The sequence below is a fragment of the Bombina bombina genome, chromosome 3, assembly GCF_027579735.1.
Source record: "Bombina bombina isolate aBomBom1 chromosome 3, aBomBom1.pri, whole genome shotgun sequence".
Lineage (NCBI taxonomy): Eukaryota > Metazoa > Chordata > Amphibia > Anura > Bombinatoridae > Bombina > Bombina bombina.
Window position 1 is genome coordinate 87,169,742 of NC_069501.1, and position 12,891 is coordinate 87,182,632.

At 37.8% G+C, this 12,891-nt stretch overlaps 1 protein-coding gene across 3 annotated transcripts in view; it reads right to left on the bottom strand.

The window, feature by feature from the left end:
- FAM3B (FAM3 metabolism regulating signaling molecule B) overlaps nucleotides 1–12,891 on the bottom strand; it is a 146,443-nt gene that overhangs the window by 77,380 nt on the left and 56,172 nt on the right. For all 3 annotated transcript variants that reach the window (XM_053705912.1, XM_053705910.1, XM_053705909.1), the window contains exon 3: nucleotides 7,680–7,823. In XM_053705912.1, coding sequence (XP_053561887.1) covers nucleotides 7,680–7,713 — 34 coding nt within the window. In that variant the 5' untranslated portion in view covers nucleotides 7,714–7,823. The remainder of the gene's footprint in view (nucleotides 1–7,679; nucleotides 7,824–12,891) is intronic.

Here is a 12,891-nt window from a genome sequence, read left to right on the forward strand (position 1 = left end):
GTGTATAAGGATGCTTACTCCGTTAATATTTTTTTTGTTATGCGCACTATGATAGTGTTGAGAAAAACTACTATGTATATATTTAGGAATGGAACCTCTTTTAAAATGTGTCTCCTGTAATCCAATTATTTCCCCCCCTTTTTGCCCTATGTCTCTGAGGGCTAACGATCTTTTATGGGGGACATTAAAGCCTTTCACATTTTGCGTTACACATTGAATACGAGTATCAGTCATCTAATTACCTTTCGGCTAGATTTGGAGTTTTGTCGGTAACGACCCGAAAAACTAACGCCGGCTTTTTTCTGGCCGCACCATAAAAATAACTCTGGTATTGAGAGTCCACATAAAGGCTGCGTTAGGCTCCAAAAAAGGAGCGTAGAGCATTTTTAACGCAGCTTCAACTCTCGATACCAGAGTTGCTTACGCAAGCGGCCAGCCTCAAAAACGTGCTCGTGCACGATTCTCCCATAGGAAACAATGGGGCTGTTTGAGCAGAAAAAAAACCTAACACCTGCAAAAAAGCCGCGTTCAGCTCCTAACGCAGCCCCATTGTTTTGCTATGCGGAAACACTTCCTACGTCTGCACCTAACACTCTAACATGTACCCCGAGTCTAAACACCCCTAACCTTACACTTATTAACCCCTAATCTGCCGCCCCCGCTATCGCTGACCCCTGCATATTATTATTAACCCCTAATCTGCCGCTCCGTAAACCGCCGCTACTTACATTATCCCTATGTACCCCTAATCTGCTGCCCTAACACCGCCGACCCCTATATTATATTTATTAACCCCTAATCTGCCCCCCACAACGTCGCCTCCACCTGCCTACACTTATTAACCCCTAATCTGCCGACCGGACCTGAGCGCTACTATAATAAAGTTATTAACCCCTAATCCGCCTCACTAACCCTATAATAAATAGTATTAACCCCTAATCTGCCCTCCCTAACATCGCTGACACCTAACTTCAATTATTAACCCCTAATCTGCCGACTGTAGCTCACCACTATTCTAATAAATGTATTAACCCCTAAAGCTAAGTCTAACCCTAACACTAACACCCCCCTAAGTTAAATATAATTTACATCTAACGAAATTAATTAACTCTTATTAAATAAATTATTCCTATTTAAAGATAAATACTTACCTGTAAAATGAATCCTAATATAGCTACAATATAAATTATAATTATATTATAGCTATTTTAGGATTTATATTTATTTTACAGGTAACTTTGTATTTATTTTAACCAGGTACAATAGCTAAAATAGTTAAAATAATTACAAATTTACCTGTAAAATAAATCCTAACCTAAGTTACAATTAAACCTAACACTACACTATCAATAAATTAAATAAACTACCTACAATTACCTACAATTAACCTAACACTACACTATCAATAAATTAAATACAATTCCTACAAATAAATACAATTAAATAAACTAGCTAAAGTACAAAAAATAAAAAAATATTTACAAACATAAGAAAAATATTTCAACAATTTTAAACTAATTACACCTACTCTAAGCCCACTAATAAAATAACAAAGCCCCCCAAAATAAAAAAATGCCCTACCCTATTCTAAATTACAAAAGTTCAAAGCTCTTTTACCTTACCAGCCCTGAACAGGGCCCTTTGCGGGGCATGCCCCAAATAATTCAGCTCTTTTGCCTGTAAAAAAAAACATACAATCCCCCCCCAACATTACAACCCACCACCCACATACCCCTAATCTAACCCAAACCCCGCTTAAATAAACCTAACACTAAGCCCCTGAAGATCTTCCTACCTTATCTTCACCCTGCCAGGTTCACCGATCCATCCTGAAGAGCTCCTCCGATGTCCTGATCCAAGCCCAAGCGGGGGGCTGAAGAGGTCCATGATCCGGATGAAGTCTTCATCCAAGCGGGAGCTGAAGAGGTCCATGATCCGGATGAAGTCTTCTATCAACGGCATCTTCAATCTTCTTTCTTCCGGATCCATCTTGCAGACCTCCGACACGGAACATCCTCTTCTCCCGACGCCTACTAGCCGAATGACGGTTCCTTTAAGGGACGTCATCCAAGATGGCGTCCCTCGAATTCCGATTGGCTGATAGGATTCTATCAGCCAATCGGAATTAAGGTAGGAATATTCTGATTGGCTGATGGAATCAGCCAATCAGAATCAAGTTCAATCCGATTGGCTGATCCAATCAGCCAATCAGATTGAGCTCGCATTCTATTGGCTGTTCCGATCAGCCAATAGAATGCGAGCTCAATCTGATTGGCTGATTGGATCAGCCAATCGGATTGAAGTTGATTCTGATTGGCTGATTCCATCAGCCAATCAGAATATTCCTACCTTAATTCCGATTGGCTGATAGAATCCTATCAGCCAATCGGAATTCGAGGGACGCCATCTTGGATGACGTCCCTTAAAGGAACCGTCATTCGGCTAGTAGGCGTCGGGAGAAGAGGATGTTCCGCGTCGGAGGTCTGCAAGATGGATCCGGAAGAAAGAAGATTGAAGATGCCGTTGATAGAAGACTTCATCCGGATCATGGACCTCTTCAGCTCCCGCTTGGATGAAGACTTCAGCCGGATCATGGACCTCTTCAGCCCCCCGCTTGGGCTTGGATCAGGACATCGGAGGAGCTCTTCAGGACGGATCGGTGAACCTGGCAGGGTGAAGATAAGGTAGGAAGATCTTCAGGGGCTTAGTGTTAGGTTTATTTAAGGGGGGTTTGGGTTAGATTAGGGGTATGTGGGTGGTGGGTTGTAATGTTGGGGGGGGATTGTATGTTTTTTTTTTACAGGCAAAAGAGCTGAATTCTTTGGGGCATGCCCCGCAAAGAGCCCTGTTCAGGGCTGGTAAGGTAAAAGAGCTTTGAACTTTTGTAATTTAGAATAGGGTAGGGCATTTTTTTATTTTGGGGGGCTTTGTTATTTTATTAGGGGGCTTAGAGTAGGTGTAATTAGTTTAAAATTGTAATATTTTTCTTATGTTTGTAAATATTTTTTTATTTTTTGTACTTTAGCTAGTTTATTTAATTGTATTTATTTGTAGGAATTGTATTTAATTAATTTATTGATAGTGTAGTGTTAGGTTAATTGTAGGTAGTTTATTTAATTAATTTATTGATAGTGTAGTGTTAGGTTTAATTGTAACTTAGGTTAGGATTTATTTTACAGGTAAATTTGTAATTATTTTAACTATTTTAGCTATTAAATAGTTCTTAACTATTTAATAGCTATTGTACCTGGTTAAAATAAATACAAAGTTACCTGTAAAATAAATATAAATCCTAAAATAGCTATAATATAATTATAATTTATATTGTAGCTATATTAGGATTTATTTTACAGGTATTTATCTTTAAATAGGAATAATTTATTTAATCAGAGTTAATTAATTTCGTTAGATGTAAATTATATTTAACTTAGGGGGGTGTTAGTGTTAGGGTTAGACTTAGCTTTAGGGGTTAATACATTTATTAGAATAGCGGTGAGCTCCAGTCGGCAGATTAGGGGTTAACAATTGAAGTTAGGTGTCGGCGATGTTAGGGAGGGCAGATTAGGGGTTAATACTATTTATTATAGGGTTAGTAAGGCGGATTAGGGGTTAATAACTTTATTATAGTAGCGCTCAGGTCCGGTTGGCAGATTAGGGGTTAATAAGTGTAGGCAGGTGGAGGCGACGTTGTGGGGGGCAGATTAGGGGTTAATAAATATAATATAGGTGTCGGCGGTGTTAGGGGCATCAGATTAGGGGTACATAAGGATAACGTAGGTGGCGGCGCTTTGCGGTCGGCAGATTAGGGGTTAATAATTGTAGGTAGGTGGAGGTGACGTTGTGGGGGGCAGGTTAGGGGTTAATAAATATAATACAGGGGTCGGCGGTGTTAGGGGCAGCAGATTAGGGGTACATAAGGATAACGTAGGTGGCGGTCGGCAGATTAGGGGTTAAAAAAAATTTAATCGAGTTGCAGCGATGTGGGGAGACCTCGGTTTAGGGGTGCATAGGTAGTTTATGGGTGTTAGTGTACTTTAGGGCACAGTAGTTAAGAGCTTTCTGGGCTAACGCCGGTTCATAAAGCTCTTAACTACTGACTTTTTTCCTGCGGCTGGAGTTTTGTCGTTAGATGTCTAATGCTCACTTCAGATACGACTCTAAATACCGGAGTTAGAAAAATCCCATTGAAAAGATAGGATACGCAATTTACGTCGCGGCTGAAAAGTGAGCGTTAGACCCTTTTTTTACTGACTCCAAATACCGGCGGTAGCCTAAAACCAGCGTTAGGAGCCTCTAACGCTGGTTTTCACGGCTAACGCCAAACTCCAAATCTAGGCCTTTGTCTCTCCTCTCCACACCAGCATGTCATGCTACCTGCTTGTTTAGCGAGATGACTCTGCAAGAAAACACCTAAATAAAATCTAACAACATAATCAACAACAATTATAAATAACTTATGCCTTACGCAAACAGAGGGAAATGACTAAAAGATCCCTAAGTGGAATCGATTAGCCAACAAGTTACATAACAATTTTATAATATCCTGTTTAGACCTATTTTCATTACATTAGTGTCTTTTACACTCTTTATCTTGAGCTACACATTCCTGGTTACTTCTAACCTGTAAAGGATATCTTGTAGTGTCTATCTTCAGCCTACTTGGGCCCTGGTGTCTGAGGACGAGTGGGATTTCGTTTTTTTATTGCAAACTGTTTGCCACTCTTTACGTTGTGGCAGTGGAGCGGCTCTAGAGTCACTTACAGACATGCGATCTTGCCTCGTGTCTGTGTCCATTGATGGTGTGGGGATTTCTAATTTTCTGCAGCAGTCCTCGATCTCCTCAATTGAGGAGCAGGTTGCCCTTCTATTCTTCCAGATTATTATCAACTGAAATGGGTGACCCCATCTATAGTTGATGTTTCTAGCCTGTAGGTGTTTTGTAAGTGGAGAAAGTTCTTTTCTTCTGGCTAGAGTTCTGGCCGATAGGTCGGCAAAAAACTGTAGGGTGATGCCGTCTTTTTGTATAGGGCGCTTTTCTCTTGCAGCTGTCATAATTTGCTCTTTAAGTTGGTAGTTGGCAATTCTGACAAATACATCTCTGGGCGGTGCGCTTTCTGGGGGCTTAGGCCTCAAGGCCCGGTGTGCTCTATCGATCTCGACTGTAGAGTTGTCTGTCGGATCTCTTAATTGTGAGAATAAAGATTGAAGGTATTCAGGGAGAACCGAAGCTTCTATATCTTCTGGGATACCTCGTATCCTAATATTCTGTCTCCTGGATCGGTTCTCCAAGTCTTCAAGTTTGTCTTCTAACTGCCTAATAGTTTGATCCTAATGATTTATCTGCGTGGTCACCTTTATTAGGCAAGCCTCATGTTCCTGTATGGTATCTTCAATGCTGTTTACTCTATTGCCAATCTCCCCAATATCTTTCTTCAGATTGGAGATTTCATCTTTTATACATTGCTTTACTTGAGTGATTAGAGAAGAAAAATCCTGCTTTGAGGGGATAGAAGAAATCACAGACTGTGGTACAGATAGCATATTATCTTCCTCCTCAGATCCTGACTCCGAAGAGCTAGAGGAACGCTGCGGCCTAGGTATCACTGATGAAGTGTCTTTTGGTGTTGGTGGTGCTGCCGCTTTAAAGTAGCTGTCCATTGAGGGGTTCCCTTGCCCTCCTCCTTTATTCTGTTTCCCCTTCAGTGTATTCTTCCTAGGGGACATCTTGTCTGAGGTTGTTTATCTTAAGTAGGTTACTTTATGCTTTTGGAGATTTACATATATACTTAACGTTGTCCTGGCAGTCTTGCTGCAAAGTGTATGACTAGAACTCGCAAAAGTTCCTGAGAAACTCTCTGTGTTGTAAAATTTGGATGTCAGAAAAAACTGCTGGTGCCCGCTGTTTGTTAATTGCCCAGTCTCAACCAGAACTCCCTATTGCCTCTTTAGGGTTAATATTAAGCGATAAACCTCAGCATTATATATTCATCAGAGCAGATCTAAGTATGGTTATAGTAGTGCTGGTTAGTGACCATATGTTATATCTCTTTTCTTGTTTCCCCTTATAGAGAATTGAGTGTCATCATTTATAATTAGTCTCTCAGCATTTGTTATTCCTCTACTTGTTTGTGCTGTGTTAGTGTAAGAAATATGCAGGCAAATTACTTTGTCATAATAGCAAACCGCCTATCTTGCCTATGTGCTAATATATGCTGTCTTATAAGCTGTGACCCTTCATAACTTTACAGCGTAATAATTTTATCCCTTCCATACTGTCCTCTCAGAGCAGTTCAGTGCCGCTAGTGATCACACACAGGAAGGCCTTTTATTTGTGGTGCGTATGCCCTCCCAAGATGGCGGCTGCTGTCATTCAGTGCTTATTCCGGTAAGTGTCTATAGCCGCAAACTCCTCACATCACTCCGCTTTAACATACAGCATCGGCAATTGCAGGTCTTAGGTGCGCAATGCAGCCGGCATTACCTTGTATTCTCCTTGTACACGTCCGTAAATGAGGCCGGTCTCCTAGGTGCGCAAGCCGGGCATAATGAGCCGTTATAACATAGAGCGATCTTAACCCGTTCACCACCAGTCTTGCTACACGCCGTGTCTGAGTTGACACCTTTATTCAGTGTTATTTACGGCATTTCATGCGGTCTAGAGTACTTTATATTTACTTTTGTGGGCTAAATCACCAGAGCTCACCTATTGTGCGGCCATTTCCTTTCAGAGCCGGCTCCGCCCCCCCGAAAATATATCTTATATTGCTAATAAGTGGCAACCTTTACTTGTAAATCTTCATACCCATGATATAAAGCATTCTATTAACAGGGTGTGTAAAACTACACTATCGGCCTCTTGGAGAGAATCACATCTCAAACTTTTATATATGACTTACTATACTCCACACAAGGGATATAAGTGGTACAATTTAGATTTTAACAAATGCCCTAAATGTCAACTATTAGGAGCTGATTTAATGCATATGCTGTGGGTTTGCCCTAAAATAAAACAACTTTGGTTAAAACTAGAATACTGGATCAATACGGTCTTAAAGATAACTCCTTTTACTTTCTCCCAAGCACAGAATAGTCCTTCTCACCTCCTATATTATAGACTTGTTAAACAATAAACGTATTAATTCTCTCATTCTGTCCATAAGAAGCCTCATCTTTCACAAGTGGAAAGAAAAGGCAATACCTAACTTCGCAGAAATAATGAGTAAGTATGGTATTTTTTTTGGAAAATGGTCCATTTTTATCAAGTCACTATCCACGGAAGAACAAGACATTATTACATTTCCATTTAGAAACAGACTTCATTCTTCTTGGAATATAGTAGTAGCTATAGATTGGGTCTTTCAGGGAGAGAGGGAAATCTATTTTTTGTTTGTTTTGATTTGTTCTATTTTGTTTTTCTGATGTTTGGAAAAAAAGAGAAAATTAGGCAGAGTGCATAAATCAATAGTTTTAAGTTAACACAGATATCAGGATGTCATGGATTATATGTCAATAATAACATATGCCTGGCTATAATATTCTGTGTTTCCCCCTCCTTATTTCTTTGTGTACCCTGCTGATTCCTAAATAAAGAATTAAAAAAAAAAGCTTTAATACTGAACAATGAAAATAAAATAAGTACAATATGTATTTTACAAGAGGCTCTCTTGCACTAGACATACCTTTGATGACAGGTTTCAGGCCTATATTTCTCATGCTACCAATCGCTGTTTGTATTGAGTCTTCAGGTAAGATCTCTGCAAATAAATATCCTAAGTACCAGGCACACACGGAGGCACATATTAAGCCCACAACCTTCAGGGAATCTGTGAAAAGAGTGGAATTTCAGGGACTCGATTTCAGGATTTTTTCTAGAGTAGACATGGTGTGACATTACTTTATTCACATAATTTCATATATGCACAGTACACATCAGCGGTTAGTACTACATTACTAAGAGATATGAAATAAAATATATAATTTATAAGCATTCCAAACTGTCATTTTGTAGCAACATTTGCATAGTTTTGAAGTCCAGGAACACATCCCTTGAAAAGTCTATGAGTATTGTATATATATATATATATATATATATATATATATATATATATATATATATATATATATATATATATATATATATATATATATATATATATATATATATATATATATATATATATATATATATATATATATACACATATATATACATATATACACACACACACACACATATATACACACATATATACACACACACATATATATATACACATATATATATATACACATATATATATACATATACATACATATACATACATATACACATACACATACATACACAAAAACAATTACAATGCGGAGTCGGTTTCCAGATCCTGCAGGATCTCTGGGGCTGTGAAAAACCCACAATTTAAAGATAAATTATAAGAAAAGCTGGTAAAAAAACAAATCATACATTTCTATTCGGAACTTAAAAAAAATAACTTTAGTGTTATACAAATGCGTAGCAGATCTTTATCTTTACTGATCAAAACCGACCATCTAAAATACTAATAAGCTGAAGCTGTCTGAAAGCATCTATACGACCATCCTACTACAGAGGAGCCTTACTCCCAAGTTTTGGAGTTTCTAGCATCCCCCATACAAGACTACAACTGCTGATGAACGATCGGTATATACAGCAAGCAACGGATAGTTAAACAGCTGATCGTGTATACCTAGTGACGTCAGAAGCACATGTGAGTAGCGAAAGCGGAAGTACTTCGCTCTCTCGACACACTTAATATTTCTACTGATTCCACCCACGGAGGAATCATCATCACAACAGACGGATAATCATAGCGACTGGAGTCACTGTGTATGAGAGACGATCCATTCTACCATCCTTAAAAACGCCTCCCTCATAACGGAGAGTGAGTGGCGTATAGGTACCTGTATCTAATTTACACCAACGTATCAATTACTAAAAGTTCTGTACCATATACCAGACAGACCGAGTCTAAAAGGCTATGTGACACATATAGAATTTTTCTAAAAAGACTAAACACAATATTATTTTTAAATAAGACTGCTCGGACAGATTTCTTCTTTTTTGGGCATATATGAAGACACATACTTTGTGGTCAAAAATATTTTTTTATATTGCACATCTATATTTTCTGGATATATAGATACACATACATACATACATACATACATACACATATATACACACACACTCTGATATACAGTATATGTATACTTTTTATGACCTCTTATTTTAATTTTTGTATTTTTTATACTGGACATCCAGTTTAGATTAGCTATATTAATCTCACTTGTCAATGTGTGTTTGACTTCTTAATGTTTTAGTATTTTAGCAATTGAGTGTGAGATAATTTGTCACCCCCAATCTGAGTTTCTAAACCCGCATACGCTAGATTTGTATCGTATTATTTATGGAATTTTATGTGTTATTTTAATATAATCTTATAATAAAGAATTTATATTTTTGTAATCTGTTTAGTTCGAGCTAATCCTGAGTATATATTCTATTACTATAGATTATATTTTGTATCACCAGCTTACATTTGACTACTACACAATTCAGTAATATAAATTCTAAATGAATAAAGGACGTTATTACTTTATTATTTAGTGTAAGAACATATACACCAAAAACTGTATCCTCCAGATTAGACCTGACATCTCATAATTGTCAGCACAAGTAATTTTTATCCCTCCTTGTTTTTTACAAACCATATATTTAAATGGTACTACATTGTATCCCCAAATTGTGATTATAATATTATTTTACCCCTAATCCCTAAAAAACAAATCATGAAATGACACCACAAAGATTTTTTTTTTTTTTTTTTTACCAAACCACTGAATATTTTGTGTAAATGTTTGAGATGAGCGTCCTTTTAAATTTTTATATTTTTTACATATATAAAGACATGAAGAACTCCCCAAACTTTTTACATTTTAGCAAAGTTTGGATGGTTTTGCTATTTCTCCTGAAATGCCTCAAGTATGTTCACCAGGACTTGTTTGTGGACAGTGAGCCTAATGTGCTGAGGTAAAATATCTTCTTTTTTACAGAGATGCTCATGTGATATTTTCTTGGCAGTTTTTATGTGTTTATATTTGTATATATGTGTGCACATACATATGTACACCTATAAACAAATAAATACAAACGTATTTACGCGTCTACACACATATATGATATTTGCCAACATATACTCGTATTGAAACCAAAAGAAATAGGCGCTCCTGTACATGATGCGTTATATACGTGACCTGCATGTCTGATGCACATATGTGCACCTGCATATCCGACACATGTGCTTTATGAAACACAGATAACAGGTAACCATATATCTGACACATTTTACACCCTTATTGGTGCTTTATGTAATCTTTGAGAAAGAGCAAACAGTAAAGGCACAAAACGCGTCTGTTATACAGGCAGCTTTTGTAGCCCATAAACTGCTATTAATATGCTGTATAAGTAAATAATGTTTTTATTATTTTCTTCTTGTGGTATGGTATACTGTGTAAGATGTATGCAGCGAACAGAAGAATGCCTATTTTCAGTGGTTTCAAGGGATTTAAGGGCTGACATTGAAGACTCCAGGTATAAAGTATTACTTTTACTATTTGATAGAACAAGTAACAAGCTTTACAGTTTGTGCTTCTGAAATAATCTATTGGCAACATCTACCTGATGTTAACTGATGTAATTAAACACCTAAACAGCTAAGCATACAGCTCTAATGGTGAGCAAACTCCAAAGGTTATCAACCATCAAGGAAGTCATCCAAGATTCTTGTGATGTAAACTTAAATAACACTTTACTGGTTTAATGGCAATTGTAAGACTTTTTATATAGACTGGTAGATTTTCTGAATAATCGTTCTGAAAGATTCGCCCGAAACAATGTTTTCGGCGCTGCAAAAGTCTATATATTTGTAGGGATTACTCTCTGCAACTGCAAGGCTTGACAAAAGTAGTTTTTCCCCCAGTACATTATACAAAATTTTACCAGTAATTCTACTGGATTAGTGCACAATAAAGGCGAGATCATGCTTGAAATTCATTGGGCATCAATTCACCTATCTTTACGAGTTTTTGTTAGTGGCGTTCCAGCCGTTAACATATTTAAGTTGAATGAGGTGCTCAAGACATTACATTTCTTGCAAACAGGAGCGACTAGCAACGTGGTAAAAAACAATAATTACAACTTCAGCAATTGCAAATGGTTTATAATTGTAGAATATTTGCATGTCTAATCTGTTATAGTAAAGTAGAACTAAACATTTCTCCAGGGTTGGTCGTGGGCAGTCTACATATAGGGGCCTATTTATGATGATGCGAGCGGACATGATCCAATATAGCGGATCATGTCCACTGCACATCGATAAAAGCCGACAGCATATGCTCTCGGCATTTATCATTGCACCAGGTGTAATACCACCCCCTGCAGATGAAAGGGCCATAATTGTCAAAAAATGACTATTGTTCCTGCATTACTGTGAGTCGTGTGACTAGTGTTGTGGGTTCTGCTCGGGACCAGCAGTGCTTTGTAGGTTCCCAGCAGCACGTCTACAGGGGTTAAACACATAGTGTAGGAGCGATAATCTTAAAATTACATTTTTTACTATTAGGGCCTTTGGATCTCTATGTATCATTATAAACCAAACAAATTGCCAGACTATAGATATTTGTGAATAACAATGTCCGATAATGGCTTTTCTCGCCTTTGATCATATACGCCCACTAGTAAACTTTAACCAATAGCCTGATTGTAACGGCTATATATAGTACATTCTAAATCAATGTCGGGAGCTTGAAAAAGACCCTGCTTACGGGTTGAAACGCGTTGCTCTGTTTTGTTTGTCTTTTGTCCCTCTTCGGCCTCCGTAGGTGCAGTTTCCCAGTTACCTGTGTGCAAAGGTGTTTGCAAATAACCTTGCTGGTTGAATTTATTGCTTCCCGCTGTTTGGAGATTCACGCCATTGAGAGGAACTCATAGGATCGAATCACCGACCTTCGGTGTAAGTATAAGTGATAACCTTATGCTGTTGCCTTGTTTGCCGTTTTATCGGTCTCTCGTCTCGTTCCAGCTCTAACTGAAGTTTGAAATTCCTCTTCAATCTGGGCTTATGTAAAGACCGCCACATCGAATGACTTCAGGAGATCGTTCACATCTATATTCCATCTTTGCTCTCTGTATTGTTACATTTGTATTGTATTTAAGACATTGTTGCTGTTGTATACTACACTTTATTCCTGCGTCTGATCAACGCAACTGTGACTTTATATTTCACTACACACGTTTTAACTTTTTTTTATCATCAAACATTAAATAATTTTTTATAATTTTGTCGTTGTTAGCACTTATTGGGTTTTTCAGTTTGCACTTAGTGTTATCACTCGCACATATATTTGGCGTTATATGCATATAAAACATTTCTATTTTTTCCTATTTTAAGCTGTATAGCGCCTGTGTTGTTTGAATTTTATGGTTTCCTTTTAGACTCCATATTATTCTCTTTTTCCACACATCTGTTAGAGGTTGAGAGTTTCCTCTTGTTTATCACAGGCATAATAGGGTTTCATTGCGCAGTTAACCCTTTCCTTTTTTCCTTCACAGACTATAGAGCTGCACACACTCAGACTATTTTAAACCAACTTAAAAAAAAACAAAAACATAATTTATGCTTACCTGATAAATGTATTTCTCTTGTGATGTATCGAGTCCACAGATTCATCCTTACTTGTGGGATATTCTCCTAACCTACAGGAAGTGGCAGAGAGAGCACCCACAGCAGAGCTGCCTATATAGCTCCCCCCTTAGCTCCACCCACCAGTCATTCGACCGAAGGCTAGGAAGAAAAA